The 20,645-nt window shown below is 31.1% G+C and overlaps 1 protein-coding gene across 1 annotated transcript; it reads left to right on the top strand.

The window, feature by feature from the left end:
- Nucleotides 1-2,916: 2,916 nt before the first annotated feature.
- Nucleotides 2,917-18,581, top strand: LOC111056179 (cytochrome P450 4C1). Its single transcript, XM_039437386.1, has 6 exons — nucleotides 2,917-3,017; nucleotides 6,264-6,315; nucleotides 8,210-8,322; nucleotides 11,808-12,042; nucleotides 13,687-13,866; nucleotides 17,048-18,581. The coding sequence occupies exons 1-6, from the start codon at nucleotides 2,973-2,975 to the stop codon at nucleotides 17,203-17,205; spliced, it is 783 nt and encodes a 260-aa protein (XP_039293320.1). The 5' UTR covers nucleotides 2,917-2,972; the 3' UTR covers nucleotides 17,206-18,581.
- The last annotated feature ends 2,064 nt before the right edge of the window (nucleotides 18,582-20,645 follow it).

Genomic DNA, 20,645 nt, shown 5'->3' with positions numbered 1-20,645 from the left:
TATTATTAATTAATTCTATTAAATAGAATAGAATAGAATAGACTGAGTCACTGTTAATGGTGTAGAACCGTCTCATAATGTTATAAAAACACTCATCTATTGTCAAATTCTAGTGTCATTTGTGTGGTCACAAAACCAAGATCCTGTAACAAATAAAACTGTAGAATTTGACAATTAATGTGTGTTTTTATTTCATTTTATAAATTGGATCGAATTGGAGATACTTTTTCCTCGAAATATACAATAATATAACTCACCTGTCAATAATCTTCAACTATACAAAACTAGATTTATGTGATAAATCACAATTTGAAGCAATTTTGGATATTTGTAATGGTGAAGATAATTATTTTGAATATGTTCTTTTCCTGTGAAAATTGAAAATTGAGTTCAACCTTCTTTAACCTCAAAATTGTTCCAGCAACCAGTTTTTTACTTGAATATGTGTAACTCTAGTTCGCCTCCATGGTGTACATTGGGTAACACTAATGGACTATAGTGAGGTCCACGTTATAATGTCAGAGGAAAAAGATAGAAGAACAGCGTTGCCTGTTCTCTGCCTTAATTAATTATATTTATACATTGTCAAAAACAGATTTGGCATCGTTGCGGAGCTAGAAAAAGATAGTACTACCTGCTTTGTCGATTGATAGACAAGGATAGCAACATCAAAGTTTATCAAATACTGTCATTATAACGTGGACCTCACTATAGCAAATGATGGCGGCCAGACAAACTTATATGTTCTCCTGACCAAAAACTACACAACATCTTGAAGAAATTGAAAAAATATAGTGTATTTGTAGACATTTGAGACTCATGAGCTTTACAGGTGTTGTGTATCTGCCATGCGCTAAATAAATAATAACTTCAAAACTACAGTGCTGAGGCAATAGTTCAACTTCCCAAAAGAAATCTGAATTTTAAAAATGAAATGACCAATGAAACTCATGATTTTTAATTTCAGTAATAAATATTGAATGAAAAAGACTAAGAAATTGTCAAAAAACCACTGATTTATTGATAATTAGAAAGACCGGTTTCGGTTATTACACCATTGTCAATCTCTGATAAACTAAAACTGACAATTTCTTAGTCTTTTTTTCAAATATTTACCAGTAACACAATGTCTGAGCTACAACAAAGTTATTATATAGTGTTTCATCATGGAAAGCAATATCAATTATATATTATTATTTAATATTCGTGTCATAATTCTGTGATTGTGATAATGATTATTATCATGATAATTTTTATTTAATTTAAAGTAGGATTATTCTTTATTTAATTCTGTAGTTAAAGGGGTATTGGACTAAGAGATGAAGGGTATAGTAGTGTGTTGAGGTACAGTAGCACATGTAATGAAACTCACATGCAGTATTATCGATTAGTATGAGCAAATAAAATAATCGAATTCGAAAGTTTTTAAATTTTTATCAATATTCAAGAAATTACAAAGAGATGACATGTCTGTGAGACATGTCCTTCATTCTTTCTTTCTTTCTTTTTTATCCGGCGCTACAGCCCTAGGTGAGTCTTGGCCTCCTTCACAGCACGTCTCCATTCTTCTCTGTTCATGGATCTTTCTTTTCATCCTCTCACCCTCATCTTTCTCAGGTCATCATTTGGTCCACCCACCTGTTCCTTGGCCTACCTTTTTTCGTCTGCTATGCAACTTGCTATTGAATACTAGTAGTTTTGTGAACAGTAGACCTCACGCAGTATTCTTATCCATATAAGTACCTGATTGAAACTATAAACCTTATGGAAGAAAATACAGCAATAGACTGGCTTCTCCACACATCTGTGTAATCACTTGTCAGCCTGACAGCCTGACTTGTCAGCTTGACCTGTTGTTATGTTTTCTCAAAAATTAATAAATAATAATTTATCAATTAAAAATGTCTAGAAAAAATCCTAAATAAACATAGAGCTTTCTATCCTATATCGTACCGTGACGTGTCGTCCCGGAATGTGAGTGTGAGCGCTGTTATCAGGTCTGGCTGCAACTGTCTACAACGTTGATGGAAAGATACAATTTTCAAGATGTTCGATGTTCTTGAACGGGTAGTATCATAGTAAACTGTCTACTAACGTTAATGGAAAGATACATTTTCAAGATGTTCGATGTTCTTGAACGGGTAGTATTATAGTCCACTAGACAGCTGATTTATGATGAATAATTCTATAGTCTTATTTTTACTCTAATATTGGCGTATGAAGGAGGCTCCTTTTTCCTTTTATATTATCCTTGAAATGCAAAATTTCCAAAAACCTTGTATATACGTCGACGCGCAATTAAAAAAGGAACATACCTGTCAAATTTCATGAAAATCTATTACCGCGTTTCGCCGTAAATGCGCTACATATAAACATTCAAACATTTAAACATCAAGAGAAATGCCAAACCGTCGCCTTGAATCTTAGACCTCACTTCGCTCGGTCAACTATTTTGGGCATTCTATAGCCTCACTCATCCTCATCACATGCCCCAACCACCATATTCTTTGAGCCTTAACGATTTCCTTCATTCCAAATCACATGACAGGTAAATAATGATCAGATCATCAAATCATAAGAACTGTACCCATTATTTTAAATACATTATTCATTTCAATTTGAAAGGGGAAGAAAAATAAGTCTTCCTCCCCTAGTTTGGTTTATTTATTTATTTATTTGGATACATATATATCGTATTGCTTGAAGTTGAAGGTGCATATATATGTTGTCGATCATGATCTAAATTTGATGATTTGGATACAAAGAACAGATCATTCATTCGTTTTGATAACTCGAGATTATAATATCTCTCCCCCAATTATTTGGTTGTAGGTTACAAAAATAAATTTTCAAAAAAATAATTATTATTGTTGTATTCTTTATTCCACAGAGCTGTTAAACTCACAAATAGTAGATTTGGAAAGATATGGCTCCATTCTGACTTCATATACAAGCTTACGACGGATGGGAAAATGAAACAGGCTGTGTGCAAGAAAATACATGACTTTGGATTAGAAGTAAGCTGTACATTTATATTATATTCTACATATAGTATACTACTTTTCTATGAAGGGTTATGAAATATTATTACGGGTTGCATCGAGGTGTATTTATTTATTTATACATTTATTGTAGAATGAATGAGAACAGAATGCCCAAAATAATATTTAAGGGGAGGCTACATTCCAGAATGAAGAGAGGAAGACCAAAAATGAGGTGTGAGGATGAAGTAAGAGATGATCTCCAAAAAATGGGATGTAGAGGATGAAAACGAATGACAGAGACCCGAGAAGAATGGAGAGCTGTAGTGGAGGCGGCCAAAGCTCATATTGGGCTGTAGTGCTAAAAAAATTTATACATTGATAGATTCACCATCATTTTCAACTATGAATGATTGGGGAAGGAACAACAGGCTTTTAAAGCTCAAAAAAGTTCTTTTTCCATATTGTGATGAATTTTTTAAATAGACCTCATGAGAAGAGAGAAAAATTGTGATTACCTTTTAAAATGAAAGAATTTGCTAAAGGAATAGTTAGCTACCGAGCGATAAAGCTTACTTATCAGTAACTGTATATTAGATAAGAGTACTGTACTGTACTGAACATTTTCTAGAAAATTATTCAATAAAATTATAATTATTCTGCAAATAAAGCACGAATTATTTATGAATTGCTCATTGAATTTGAGGTTACACTTTGTTTACTATCGATCAGATGTTTTTAAAACAGTTCGAACGCAGCTGACTGATTCAAAGTATTGTCAAATGTCATGCTGGCTTCACGCAAGATATAATACCATTTCTAAAAATTATAAAACTATCAATAAAGGACCAAGAATTTCAAATAAAAAAATAAAATGTATGTATTATCGTTGAATTTATTTATTATTTAAGAAATTATATTATATGTCAGGTCTTATTGTAACTAACTAGGTCATAGCATGAACAGCATATTATTGATAAAACGGCAGAAATTAATTATAACAGTCTCAAACATAATAAAATTTGTATAAGAATATTAATTTATTAATGATTCATTCAACTGAACCACATGGTAATTAAATCTCTTTGGCAAGCCTAAGCCAATCATAGTGCATAGAAATAGCACCAAAAAGGTGATCGTTTGAAAGCAACACATGTTAATCTACTATCAGACAACAACCCTGCCTTATCATATACGCTAGCACATGTACATTGTATGAGAGGAACTATGTCTAGAAGATTAAGCAGTTTTAAGAATTACATAAATTGAATTATTATTGTAATTAAAGGAATTATATTCTACTGCCTGCCACTGACGTCACGTCTACGTCACAATCGTTCTACCAATGGCAAATTTTTCATGCAAATTATTACATCGAGATTCTCAGAAGAAAGGTCTAGCCAAGAAGCTTAGAGAAAAAGACAGCACTTCCCCTTTTGAAATCCTCACCGTTCAGATCTCTTTATAGTTACCAAGACCTATTTGTAAAATTTTCGTTCGATTTTATATGTTTTATTTGTGAGCCAATATTTTAGGCCAATCTATTTGTTATTTGTAAATCCGTATTCATCAATCGATAAATTTAAAAGTTTAAAGTAAATTATCCCTTAATTAATTTGGTGAAGGAAATATTAAATTAAAATTCCCCACGTGCTGAAACCGAAGCCTGGATTGCTGCCAATCAAACGATTTTTGATCTAAAGAAGAAAACCACGACCGCCAAGGAATTTCACGTGAGTTATAAGTTTAAAAGGGGCCCCAATCTACGCTTCGAAAATATTTCAGTGCAGAAAGATATAAAATTTTCTTCGTTAAATTATTGGCCACGCTGACAAGCGCTTTTAGTTATTAAGAGCCTAGAATTTATTCAATATTTAACTTATACGAACTGTACCCATTATTTTAAATACATTATTCATTCCAATTTGAAAGGGAAGAAAAATAAGTCTTCCTCCCCTAGTTTGGTTTATTTATTTATTTATTTGGATACATATATATCGTATTGCTTGAAGTTGAAGGTGCATATATTTTATGTTGTCGATCATGATCTAAATTTGATGATTTGGATACAAAGAACAGATCATTCATTCGTTTTGATAACTCTAGATTGTAATATCTCTCCCCCAATTATTTGGTTGTAGGTTACAAAAATAAATTTTCAAAAAAATAATAATTATTGTTGTATTTTTTATTCCACAGAGCTGTTAAACTCACAAATAGTAGATTTGGAAAGATATGGCTCCATTCTGACTTCATATACAAGCTCACGGCGGATGGAAAATTGAAAAAGGCTGTGTGCAAGAAAATACATGACTTTGGATTAGAAGTAAGCTGTACATTTATATTATATTCTACATATTATAGTATACTACTTTTCTATGAAGGGTTATGAGATATATTATTACGGGTTGCATCGAGGTGTATTTATTTATTTATCGTATTTATTTATACATTGATTGTAGAATGAATGAGAACAGAATGCCCAAAATAATATTTAAGGAGAGGCTATACATTCCAGAAGGAAGACCAAGAATGAGATGTGAGGATGAAGTAAGAGATGATCTCCAAAAAATGGGATGTAGAGGATGAAAACGAATGACAGAGAACCGAGAATAATGGAGAGCTGTAGTGGAGGCGGCCAAAGCTCATATTGGGCTGTAGTGCTAAAAAACTTTATACATTGATAGATTCACCATCATTCTCAACCATGATTGGTTGGAGAAGGAAAAACAGGCTTAAAGCCCAGAACTGTTCCTTTTTCCCAAATTCATCACACTTTGAACCGCCATAGATCAAAACGTCAATTACCTACCGTTCTATAAAAAATTCAAATTTCAAGACATTTTTTCAAGCTATAACTCTTAATTTGGCAAGGAGTTTTCTTCAAACAGAACTGAGCTTTTGCACTTTTTGTGATAATATTAAAATAAAAAGTCCATGGTTATCCACTATAACTCACTCCATTTACATTGATTTATTCATTTATCTATTCTTGAGGCACAGATCGGGAGAGAAAAACTAAGAATAACTTGTACTATTTTTCTCCCAAATTTAGACAACATTAAAAGTCCGAAATGAGGTTATGTTTTCTGGATTTCCACAAAATTCCCAGTCCAAGAATATTTATACAAACCATTCTTTTGAATTTAGATGTTCAAAATACCAAAAAATAATAGTCTATACCAGGTAACACTCAGTTATTTTCAATTTATTTCCATTGATTATGTTTCAACTCATTCAATCTATATATTAATTTATTTTCATTGATTTTTTTTGTTCCAGCTAATCAATGAGAGACGAGAGTTTCTGAATAAAACTGAAAATCCAACAAAAGGTAATTTACCTTTCCATATACCGTAATCCTTAAAATATGGTCTCCATTTCATTGCTGGTTGTTCTTGAATAATAATTATATGTTGATATTTGAAAAGATTCACCTCTTATTCCATTAATTATTCTGTATTATAACACAAACATTCGCTATTGGTACTATTTATATCATACCTACTATTGTTATTATAGTACCATACTCACGATTTTCAACTCGGTACTCTTATCTCTGACAAATAAGTCTTATTTTTGACCTTCCAGAAATAGGTTTGAAAATATAAGAATGGTGCCTTGATGTTTGCCGGAGACAATACTTTTACCTAGCTAAAAAATTAATCAATAAAATCACAGATTACCTTACGTAGCATATTAATCGAAATTCTGTTACATTGCTTGAAAAAGAACTATTGAATGGATAATTACCAGTAAAATCGAGAACATACTTTTGAGTGACTCTTATCTTTGCATCAATAGTATGTTTGCCATCTCTCTTTCTTTCTCTTTTCATTCTTTCTCTCTTTCTTTCACCTTTATTCCACTTATTCATCATCTTCTTTTATTGAATATTATATTATAATATAATTTCTTATTTCATCTTTTGTAAGTTCTTAATTACTCATATTGAATTTGTATTAGCAACAGGATTTTCCTTGCGGGTGATTGGTTTTTTATATGTTTGCTGAAAGCTTTTTTATATTTATTCTTGTTAAAGAATCAATAAAGAATTTTTGATTTAATTGTGATTTGAAAATAATAATAACAATGAATTAACAAGTGTATTATCATTCTGTACTACGTTACTTTACTCAAAATTTCTACTGCTAAAATATTCTATTAAATATTGAATATCATAGATCTATACATAGTTATTACAAACTATTCACTTTTCATTTTAGGGCTACTCAAATTATTAAAACACGATAAACGTTTTCAAGTCCCTTTTATTCTATTACAACAACACATATTTTACTGTGCTGTGATGAAATAGAAGGGTACCTACTTGACAAAATTATTATGTTTCAAATTTCTTGCTCATGTAGTCTATAGATTTTTGGACAGAAATTGCACATAAACTTTCAACAGTAAAAGCATAAAATACTAATTTTTTGTCATGTTATCAAAATTTTGGAGAATAATAGTTTTGGGCCAAGCCTGTTGTCCGATTCCAATCATATTCATTATATGATCTGTACTCACAAATGAATAAATAAAAATAAATTGTAAAGCTGTGCTTACACCAAAGTTATTAACAAAATGTTAATAACTCAATCCTTATAGATTCTATTAGATTGAATATAACTTATCATACACATGATGATCATATGTGATTGTCAAGTTCAGTTCAATCTGATAGAATCTATAAGGATTAAGTTATTAACATTTTGTTAATAACTTTGGTGTAAACGCGGCTTTACAATTTATTTTTATTTATTCATTTGTGAGTACAGATCATATAATGAATATGATTGGAATTGAACAACAGGCTTGGCCCAAAACTATTAAATATAAAACTATATAATCGATATAAAAAAATTCCACTATATTCATACTAGATAGGCCTACAGATAATTATATTGTGGAATCTCTCCATGTCAAGAGTCAAGGTAAAATGAAAAAAATATATAAATAGATTCGTGTTTAAATTATAAAATTTTGAACATCTAAATCACATGAGCAATTGACAATATCTTATCATTTCACCTTGATTCAACCATTATTGTATTATTGATTCAATGATACAAAATTATTATGTAAAATAATTTGGGGAGGACCAACAGGCACAGCCCAAAACTGCTCCTCCCTCGAATTTTTATTCATTAAAATATTATAAGTAATTGCTAAATTAAGTAAATTAAATATTAGTATTGCTAGAATGTGGAAGATTTGATGTATTTCAGATGATGAGCATTCGATGTCAAGATTATTCCTGGACCAAATGATGGATTATGCCAAAGCAAGAAATCTATCTGATCTGGAATTGTCAATGGCCATTACAGATGTTATCATTGCAGTGAGTAGAAATTGCAAATAATAATCCTACAAAATATCTCTCTCCATTCAAATAAATAGACAAAAACATTTCAAATAATCATATAAAATAAGACAATAGACTAATATAATAATAACTAGCCGTCAGGATCACTTCGCTAGCCATATCCGTCCAGCCAGGAGGGCTCTGCCCCCTGGACCCCCGACTGGATCGTTCAAAAATGAGATCAGCGGGCTCGCTTCGCTCGCCTGCATTTTTCATTTGAACATGCTTCATTCTAACAGAAAGTCAAAGTACTTCCTGATCTCGAAAATTTGAGAAAACGTAGAAAAACGCAGATAAAAACACCTGTTACTAACAACTAACTAAAAACACCTTATCGGCGTATCTTTGGCGAACAAAATTCTTCCACCTCAGCTGAACCTGTGTACTGAATTTTTTTAAATATATTTCCATCAATTATTGAAAAAGGTGAGAAAACGCAGAAAAGCTGAGAAAAACGTTGGAAAAACGCTGATTTTGGACGTATATTTGATGAAATATTAAAGTCACCTCATCACAAAATTTTTAGACCCTAACTAAACCTCTGTACCAAATTTGAACATTTTATGTCTATTACTTGATGAAAGAACTGAGAAAACGCCATAAAAAACCGCTAATTTTGGGCGTATCTATGGCGTTATTTCAAATTCCTCCTAACACAACATTATTACACCCCAGCTAAACTTCTGTAGTAAATTTGATCATTTTCTGTTCATTTGTTCTCTATCGAGCTGAGAAAGCGCAAAAAACGCTGGAAAAACGCACATCTTGGGCGTATCATTGGCGTTATTTCAAATTCCTTCTAACACAACATTATTACACCCTAGCTTAGCTTCTGTACTAAATTTGAAGAATTTCTGTTCATTTGTTCTCGATAAATCTGAGAAAAAGCAAAAAAACGCTAATTTTGGGCGTATCTTTGCAAATTGTTTATTGCAAAATAAATTAAGTATTTATTGCAAATTCCCTGTAACACAACATTATTAGACCCTAACTGAGCTTCTGTACTAAATTTTTGAACATTTTCTGTTTATTTGTTCTCGATAAAGCTGAGAAAACGCTGAAAAACGCTGGAAAAACGCAGATTTTGACCGTATCTTTAGAAATTTTTCCAAATTAGTGCGCCTCTAAAGGGCCAACTGAACATACCTACCAAATTTGAACGTTTTTGTTCCGGTAGATTTTTAGTTCTGCGAGTGATGGAGTCAGTCAGTCAGTGAGTGAGTGCCATTTCACTTTATATATATATATATATATATATATATATATATATTATATATATATATATAGAAGAAGAAGAAGAAGAAGAAGAAGAAGATAATAATAATAATTCATGAACCATAATAATAATTTCTGTGGATGTTGAACGATATATCCAGATGAGTCTATTAATAAACTCAGGAGCATTACTTATTATTTTCGAAACATTGACCATTGATTAATCTTATAAATGTTTATCCCTAACAATTTCGTTATATACTAGACAAAATTGTTTCTTCACAAAATTGTTTCTAGACAAAATCATCAATTTGGTTGTTTGATATTAGGCCTAGATACTAAAGTGATATGTATAACTAGCCTATTATTAACTGTTGAATAAATTAGAATTGGAACCGTTTTGGGCTTATAAGCCTGTGGTACTTTTCTGTAAGTTGTGTAATTCTGAATGATTAAATAAATAAATAAAATCCCAATCAGAACAAATGCATTTTTTTCATATTATCTTCACTTTGTTGATATCTGTTGTAGAATTCCGTTCATTGCTGCAGTTTTCTGCTTGGATTCAGATACAATATTGAAATGGGATGGCTCTATAGTGAGGTCCACGTTACAATGGCAGTATTTGATTAGAATTGGTGTTGCTATCCTTGTCTAACATTCGACAAAGCAGATGTCGCTATCCTTTTTCAACTCCACAACGTTGCCAGATCTTTCTAGCAATGTAGAAATATAATTAATTCACAAAATATTACATCTTATGGGAATTTATTAGTTAATCATTGAAAAATATATTGAAATAAAAATATTAAAAAATTGTCAAAAAGCCCTGATAAGTTTATCAGAGATTGACAATGGTGTAATAGCCGAAACCGGTCTTTCTAAGTATCAATAAATCTGTGGTTTTTGACAATTTCTTAGTATTTTTATTTTATTTGAATAATTACCACAATATCAACTTCTAAACTAGTACACAAAAAGTGAGAAAAGAAAAATATAATTTTTTGACGAATAAAATATACTTGCATGCATCATTGCATCTTCCTGTTTTCCTATATAGTACTATATTACCTATATTTTCTTGGAAAATCGAAAAACTTCACATATCAAAGCAACTTCGTGTTTTTTTTTTCTTAATTACTAAACCATCATTTCTCACATCTATCATAGAGAATATATGGCATAAAAAGATATCCCATGTTAAAGGACGTTCATGTTCCAAAATTAAATCCTATTTTTTTCAACTTAAGTCGGCTACTGTATAATATTTTGTATGCTACTGTTTTGTTGAGGTGGAGTGTAAGAACGGCACAGTATAAGAGACTACCAGCGTCACACGTTATAATGACAGTAGACTGGTCCACGTTTTGATGGCAGTGTTTAATTAGCAAGGTATTGCTTCCTTGTCTATCATTCAACAAAACGGATAGCGCTATCTTTTTCTTGCTTTGCTCTGTTGCCAGATCGTCCTTTAACAATGTAGAATTGATAGTAAATTAACTAAATATTTCATCTTAATTATGTAAATTCATTATGGAATTATTCAAAACTATAATTTCTTGTTTAATAAAATATAATTGATTATTTTAAACGAGAATGAGCAGTTAGTATTACATCGTCTTTTAACAATGTGTAATTATTAATTAATTAACAAAATATTTCATCTTAATTATGTAAATTCATTATGAAATTATTCAAAACTATAATTTCTTGCTTGATAAAATATAATTGATTATTTTAAACGAGAATGAACAGTTAATATTACATCAATAAACCTGTATCAGCTACCGTCTATAGAAGGCATTGACGAGACAGCGGTTCGGCAACGCGTTGTTCTGCTATCTTTCTCCACTGCCATTATAACGTGGACCTCACTATAGTGGATACAGGTTTTGGTGTCTTGGGAGACTACTAAAAATAAAACTCGAACAACAATCTGAATTAGAAACATAGTTTATTAATATTTAATTATAAAAAGTTAGTAGCAGTAGCTAACTATCGGCTTGAGTTAACAGTGAAATTTGGGACATAAACGCCTTCTATACCATGGGATATCTTCTTATGCTATCTTTTCTCTCTCTATGCTAATATCTTCTATTTTGAATGAAAAAGACTAAGAAATTGTCAAAAAACCACTGATTTATTGATAATTAGAAAGACCGATTTCGGTTATTACACCATTGTCAATCTCTGATAAACTCTTCTATTTTCTATTCTCAACTTAATCGCGACTTTTTGTTATAAAGGGTTCGGATACGGTGGCATGTGCCATCCCCTATATGATTATGATGCTGGCCCTGCATCAGGACATCCAAGATAAGGTTTATGAAGAAATTCACGGAATATTTGGAGATTCGAATCGAGCCGTGGAGCAGAAAGACATGACTGAGATGGTGGTCATGGAGCGAGTTTTCAAGGAAGTCCTGAGGCACTGCTGTCCGCCCCATCTTGCTAGGAGAGTCGACAAGACTATAATATTGCGTGAGTTTTGATATTTTCACAAAATTCAATAGAGATATCGCAGAAATTGAATAAAAATATTCATAATTTTTCATATATAGAGTGACACAGATTTACGGTAACTTTTAAAAACGCCATAAAACATCAGTGGGAAGAGCAAAAATGATTTTATTCAAACTAATGTAAAGTTCAAGACTAGTCATTTGAGAATTATATCAATAACATCTATCACTTTTTGACAATTCAAGATGGCTTCCTCCTGCACGAATACACTCTTGAAATCTGTGTTGAGATTCCTGCAACATTTCAGCTGGGATATTTTTAATTGTCTGTTATAATTCAACCACAGTTATTGGTCAAGTTGTGGAAACGTTTGATTTGAGATAGCTCCACAAACAGAAAATCGCAGGTGGACAGATCATGGGACCAGGAAACGCAGATGTTGCAGCGATCAATGAGGAATCGTCAACACAGATTTAAAGAGTGTATTCGTTCAGGAGGAAGCCATCTTAAATAAGTAATTGTCAAAAAGAGATAGATGTTATTAATAATTCTCAATTATGGCAAGTCTTGAACTTTACATTAGTTTGAATAAAATGATTTTTGCCCTTCCCACTAATGTTTTATGGCGTTTTCAAAAGTTCCCATTGTTCTGTGTCACTCTTTATTATTTCATGTATTTGATAAATTTGATTATTTTACATATTTTATGAATGACAATATTTATAATTTTTGGATAGTAGCTCTCATCGAATTTACATCTTGCTGTTAACCCTGTTGTGGATATTTGCTGTAACAGAATTTAACGTTTTCAATGATAATTATGAAAATATTCTTTACTAGCAGGTAACCCGTGCTCCGCAAGGATCCATTTTAGAACTTGACAAACTGAAAACTTGAAGAATTGAAAATTGGCCTATCCTCGGTCAATTAAGAATCTATATGCAAAATATCAAGTTAATCAGTCCAATAGTTCAGACGTGATGATGCGTCAAACATAATTTTCCTATCCCGTACGTGTAGGGTATATGAAGCCAGTTCTTTCCTTTATTATAGTATAGATTAGTATAGGCGAAGCTGGGACTTTAAAGTTCTCTCTAACTCAACTAAAAGTTATTTGAAAACTAAAGTTGGTAATTTGAATCATTCTCAGAAATTGATATTTTCAGATTTTTTAATATTATTAAATCAATAATACCAATATCCTCAAAATTTCACGAATTTCTCTTACCGATTTTGGAATGATCTGTCCCAAAAATAAAAAGTTTAGTCACTCATATCTCTAAAAGTAATCAGAAAAACATTTCCCGAGAAAACATTTTTCTTTTAATAGCTTAATAGTAAACAAATCGAAAAACTTTGAAAAATATCACCACTAAAAAGTTTTTCTTTACTGTAGCCTTTGCACAGCCTTAAGTATAATTAAGTATACTTGAGTATAATTAAGTATACTTAAGTATAATTGAGTATACTCAGGCGATATAAAACTTTCGTCAGGGACCCCCCACCAATAAAAGCCAATACGGATATTTGATACATAATATTCTAATTTTCACAAAACTGTAACCTTTTCCAGTCTTCTGTCAAATATTTCCTTTGGCTATTTCCTTTTTTTAGTATAAAATCTATTCAAATTTAACTGGAGTTATTCTGATGTTTCCACAGGAGATGTACCCATTCCAGTAGGATCCACACTCTTAATAATGTTGTACAAGCTTCACAGAGACCCACAGCACTGGTCCCACCCTGACGCATTCTATCCTGATCACTTTCTGCCCGAGAACGTTGAAAAGAGACAGAAGTATACATTCCTTCCATTTACTTCAGGACAGCGAGCATGTCCAGGTGAATATAATTAATTTGTTTATTCAATTACTAAAATATGGATTTTTTAATCAATAGTAATAGTAATTATTGTCATCATATATTATGAAACCACTTGCTACCACTGTGATTACTATAGTTGGCCAAACGAAAATGGGTCCCTCAAGGTCAAAGCTTGCTCTTGACACCACCACCCGTCTCTACCAACACTGTTGCCACTTTGTACTAAGGGTGTCTAGTAAGAGAGAAAGTGAATGTGAGTGTGAGAGAGGGTGTGATAGTGAAGTATTGTTATTGTGGGGAGTATTGTTTGTCTTCTCTGTCCAAAGCCTGGATGAAGTGTGATGGGAATCAAATGAGAATTCATGCAAATTGAAAAATGCAGAGAGAAGTGGGCACTACAAGAATTTTGACTAAAATAAATAAAATTACATCACTCCACTTCCAATTGATTATTATAAAAGTCTTCAAGTAACCTTTATGAAGTAATAGCTCAGTCTATAAATAGTTGCATTTATAAAGAAAAATCTAATCATCATTATAAAATTGTATTTCTTGATGTCATGACTCAAGAAAGAGTTATACATTACATAACAATATTCTTTCCTTCATTTCATGATGTTGAAGAATATAGCGGATGATGGGAGGAGGTAACGGGGGATGTTATTGTTCTAACTTCAAAGAATGACACAATAGAACTTTTGAACCTGACGTGCTCAAAAGAATTTGTGACAGGTAGTGACGGAAAAGAGGAAGAGGAGGATGAGAAGGAAAGAGTGATGTTCAGGGTGTAGAAATATAGTCAATGTATATAGACTGGTCGAGTGAGGGGTGGCCACCAGTGGCAACATTGCAGTGGCCTTGAGAGACCAATTTTCGCTTGGTCAACTATAGTAGTTCTGTGAACAGTAGACCTCACGCAGTATTCTCATCCACAAGTACCTGATTGAAACTATAGACCTTATGGAAATACAGCAATAGACTGGCTCCTCCACACATCTGTGTAATCACTTGTCAGCTGATTTATGATGAATAATTCTATAGTCTGATTTTTACTCTAATATTGGCGTATGAAGGAGGCTCCTTTTTCCTTTTATATTATCCTTGAAATGCAAAATTTCCAAAAACCTTGTATATACGTCGACGCGCAATTAAAAAAAACATACCTGTCAAATTTCATGAAAATCTATAACCGCGTTTCGCCGTAAATGCGCAACATATAAACATTTAAACATTAAGAGAAATGCCAGACCGTCGACTTGAATCTTAGACCTCACTTCGCTCGGTCAATTATATTATTCTCTGATACAACTCTGATTGTCTGATTCTTTTTTTGAATTAAATTTGTGAAAATGGACCAAATGTTTATAGAAGTGGAAGCATGAACCTTATTCTCTGATTTCGGAACTTCTTTATTGTTTCATAAGTTTATATAGCATGAACGATTTACAAAATATGATATTCATTCAGAACAATAAGCCAAATGGAATAACCTGCTTGGGAAACTAAATAAATAAATTTAAAACAAAATAATGGGTTAAAAAACATCAACTTCGGACTTTTTTTATGTTATCTAAATTTGGAAGAGGCGAATAGTACAAAGGGTATAATTCGTTTTTCTCTCCCGATCTGTGCTTCAATGTAATATAGAATAAAAAATATATAATTAATCATATTCTATTTTAATTCTTTGAAGTTAATTCAACTTCTGAATGATTTAGTCAAGTATAATTCTGAATGATCAAGTAAAAAAATAAATTTTCTAGTATTTCTTCTCAGAACCCTGGGATTGTAAAGGAGGTAGCCTACGTTATTCTCGAAACTGAGATATATTTTAAACGAAAATCCAATGTAGTATAGTGAGTAGCCTAAATATAATATTTGCTAAGGATGACATCAATTTTGAAATAAATCCGTTTTTGAACTATTAGTCTAATATATAGTCGTCATAATAGATCAAAAACGGATTATTAACTCGCAGTTCGCCATGGATAGCAAAATAGATGAGTATTTGAAATAAAATTGTCAATTAAATAAAAATACTAAGAAATATTTTATTGTCAAAAGCCACAGATTTATTGATATGGTACTTAGATAGACAGGATTCGGTTGTTACACCATTGTCAATCTCTGATAAACTTAAAAGAAAATTGACAATGATCATTTTTCCATTGATACCATCAATGTTACTGATCAATGAAAAATGTGTGCTATTATCATACTCACTTTTTTAGGGATAGTTTAATTATTGGAACACAATACACTACACAAAAAACACAATAAATTTTAGCAAGTGCCCTAAAAGGGTGATTGATGAATTATTATATTGTGTTCCAGCTATTACCATATATAAACCAATATACGTATATTAACATACTAGCATATATTAATTTCCTCAAACCCATCATGAATACATTTCTACTACTACCATACCAAATATCTATCAAAATACACTATCCAGTGTATTGAATATTTTATATTCAATATAATTTGACACTGTTCAGATGTATTTTGTGCATTTTGATGAATAAAGAAATTTTCAATTCAATTCAATTCAATTCAATATGTAATCCAATTATTTCTAATCAAATACAATATCGGGGCACCGAGCTTCGCTTGTTATTTTTATTTATTGATAAACAGAACGCAATTCTCTGAAATGATCGTGTTTTATTATCTATGTATCGTGTATGATCGTGATATATTTTACAGCTGGCTGTACGTCAGCTTATGAATTTCGGGGATGCGATATTTTGATTTTCCACAGAATCACTCGCTCACTTTTTACTATCCACAGGCGACGAAAGTCTCAGCTGTTTCAGCCAAGGATGACTAATCCTTTTAATGTCGTTCAGCGAGTTTTCCCAAGGATGAGACCTAGTGCAATCGAATTTTTATATCATAAACCTACTATGTTCCAAATTTCGTGAAAATCGTTAGAGTCGTTTTCGAGATCCGTTGAACATAAGTAACCAGCAGATATAAAAATAACCAAATAACCGGATATAAAAATATAAACAGATATACAGAAATTGCTCGCTTAATATAATAGGATTAGCAGTTCCTCAAGTTCTATATATGTATTTTAGTTTAGTGCAGTAGCTTATATTCATTTTTTGTAAAGCTATTACGGTATGTATTTTGTTTTTGGCAAATAAATAGGCTAAATAAATAAAAATTATGCTGTATTATTCTTTTTCAGGTAAAAAATTCAGCTTTATTGTGGTAAAAACATTGATGACCACTCTGCTCAGGAAATATAAGATAACCACTACCGTACAGCCTTCAGAAATAAAACACATAATTGGGTTCATGCTTGAGATATCAGACGGCTGTAATGTTCAGCTAACACCTAGATAATAATCTATTATTGCACTTCAAACAAATCAGTTTTATTTCGCCAAAACAATAAAAAAATATAAATCAAATTTTGTATGGTATTGTAAGTATAAATCAAATTATATACAATGAATCCAGAACAAAAAAAATACAATTAATTCCACTTATTTGCTTTTTATAATCTTGTAGGGTTTTCAGTTTTTATTTAATAACTTCAGGCTATTACTTGAATTGAGAATCTGTTTGAGAAAATATTCTTGAGGGTTGTGTCTATTTCATTTTGATTTGAAAATTATAATTTTTAAAACATAGTATACTGCATTGATTGTGAATATATCTTTCTCTTTTCTGATACTCCTGTATGCGGACAGCTATGGTGAAAGTGATATCTTCGAGCTCAAAATTTGAGTGATTTTATTCTATATTTTGTGAGTATTTAATGTTTGTTTTATGTTTTTACGGAAGTTTTATTATTAATCTATCTAAATTTAAAATTCTTTGCTTTAGTTCTGATTTATAGTTTTAGATTGAAGATTTGGTGTTGAAATTGAAGTGGACATAACCTACATAATATTTGGACGATTTGAGACATAATTAGGAAATAGAAGAAGTTTTGGGCAATAGCCTGTTTTTTTTCAATGACTATCGTATTGTTTGCTCTATTGAAAAAATAAATGATAAAATAAATAATTTCTCGTAAAATTGTTTGCATACAGAATTATTTTAAAGATTTATTGGTGCATTGGCATGTTCTATATGTTTATATACAGTTTTTCTTTCTTATTATTAGATATATATTGTTTTGTATAATCATTCAATGGACAGCCACTTTGCTTTTTTTCATTTTGCTCATCTGTTACACTAATTTTCTTTACTTTTGCTATACTCTGATAATTTTTAAGTTTATTTCAATAGAGGCTGTTTATATTTTGAAATAGGTACTGTACGATATAGACATTTTATTTTTACTTTTACTTCTATTGCCAACATATTATTTCATTTCTACATTTTCTGTGATTATTGTTTGTGCTTTCTTTTGCGAGAATTATTATTATGAAGTTATTATTATTAAGAATACTGGATTGAATAAAATCTCTATTACTGTGTCAAAACAAAAGTACCACAAAATAAAACTAATTAATACTTTGTGGAATAGTTGTATTTGTACATTTTAATAATAATAAAGTAACAAAGAGTAATGCTTGAAGAAGCATTCTTCACTTGTCTTTTACTGAATTATGGATGAGAGTTTTAATTGATGAATAATAGTGATTATAAATAATAGTTCATTATTGATAGTTTTAATTGTAAATCTCCTTATTCACGACTAGCTGTAATGTATCAGAATTTTTCACTTGATGTTAATTGTGGATAAAAAAGATTTTACTTGACTTGAACGAATGTTGTATATTGTTTACTGTCAACCCTCCCAGATTATCTTGATTTTCATCTATGCAATTTATTAGGCTACACCAGAGAATTGCATTATTTCCATATTTTTTTTATACGGCACTTACATAGGTAGGCTACTTTTTGTGACCATAAAGTTATAGATATATATGAGCTTAAGAGACAGTTATTATCTAGGACCTTTATTGTGTTTCACTAGCCCTCTGAGAAAAGTGAGTGTTTATAATATAGGCTTAAAAAATTTATGCTCTATAGTGAGGTACATATGTTGTAATAACAGTGTTTGATTAGCAATGGTATTGCTATCCTTGTCTATCATTCAACAAAGCGGATAGCGCTATCTCCTCCTCGCTTTGCTCTGTTGCCAGATCGCCTTTTAACAATGTAGAATTAACAATAATTAACAAAATATTTCATCTTAATTATGAATATTCATTACCGTATGAAATAATTGAAAATATAATTTCTTGTCTAATAAAATATAATCGATTATTTAAAACGAGAATGAACAGTTAATATTACATCAATTAACCTGTATCAGCTACCGTCTATAGAAGGCATTGGCGAGGATCAGCAACGTTGTTCTCCTATCTTTCTTCACTGCCTTTATAACGTGGACCTCGCTATAGATATGTGAGATATTATGGAAAAGTCCTAAAACAGGACTTCTTTTCAGCATTCAATATGATGTAATCGTAATTTGTCATCAAGATAATGTTTTTCTATGTTCATTTTCAATATTTTTCATAGATTTGCATTGCTCTTTTTTCTATATTAATTAATTTATAAATAGAACCAATAAACACTCTAACAAGGCGACTAGATTTCAACTCAAAAATACACTAAAGAAAAACTATTATTAAAAATCGAATTATCTCATCTATTGTGAACCATAATTTTTCTTCTACATTATTTTATCAACGATATTATAGTTTTCTTACTATCAAATCTTCGCGTGAAACAAACATAGCCGATCCGATTTTCAAGGACAACCTTTTTCTGAATAAAACAGGAAAACTGAGTAATAAAAATTTCCAAAAAGCCCGCCAATAGACAAGAGGATCTACTCCTATTTTTATTGTGGAATACATTATATATTATTTTTCTCACCGGCCGCCATCTTGAGTACCTAGATACATGTAGAGGATCACTGAGCATCCATTCAATGTTGATTATGAATGGTGTTGATGGCATGACAAGTTTTTGTCGAATTGTTGATTTACAATAGAAGCGTGCAGACTCGCTTCACGTGCCAGCATTGAGACGGTTTGTTGATCTTTCTAGATTGAGAAAAAATCTAGTTTTTCAGGTTTTTCAATTAAGTCGGGCAAGTATTGCCAAATAATGCATTAGATGAATGGTGGATAGATTAGCGTAACTGTCTTGTTTTTAAAGGTGACGTATTGATTGTTTGAAAAGTAATTGATCAACCTGGATCAAAAAAAATTCAATTAATTGGACAGAATTGTACGTGATGAGTGGTGATTGCAATGTGTAGACGAGCTTCTTATTGAAATTCACAACGGATTCACAAAAATAATTATTGGAAGAATAATTAATAAATTATCTCAATACAAATCACCGACTCAAATTATTTTCATTCCCATACTCACAAATATATTCACCATTTTTGTACCGTAGAATGGGGTGAATAGGGACAGTTTTTCACACTTTTTTTCTCATAACTTACACAAAAATTATTTTATTCTGTGTGTGATCCACTTATGGCGTTCACTATCTTGGTATAGGTATCTTTTGGATTAAACAATTTTTTGCACTTTTTTTTTTGCACATTTTTTTTTTTTGCACAAGTTTTTCACACTTTTTTTCTCATAACTTACACAAAAATTATTTTATTCTGTATGTGATCTACTTATGGCGTTCACTATCTTGGTATAGGTATCTTTTGGATTAAACAATTTTTTTGCACTTTTTTTTTGCACAAGTTTTTCACACTTTTTTTCTCATAACTTACACAAAAATTATTTTATTCTGTGTGTGATCCACTTATGGCGTTCACTATCTTGGTATAGGTATCTTTTGGATTAAAC

The sequence above is a fragment of the Nilaparvata lugens genome, chromosome 11 (genome assembly GCF_014356525.2).
Source record: "Nilaparvata lugens isolate BPH chromosome 11, ASM1435652v1, whole genome shotgun sequence".
Taxonomy (NCBI): domain Eukaryota; kingdom Metazoa; phylum Arthropoda; class Insecta; order Hemiptera; family Delphacidae; genus Nilaparvata; species Nilaparvata lugens.
Note: the sequence above shows the minus strand (reverse complement) of the source record. Positions and strands in the feature narration are given on the sequence as shown.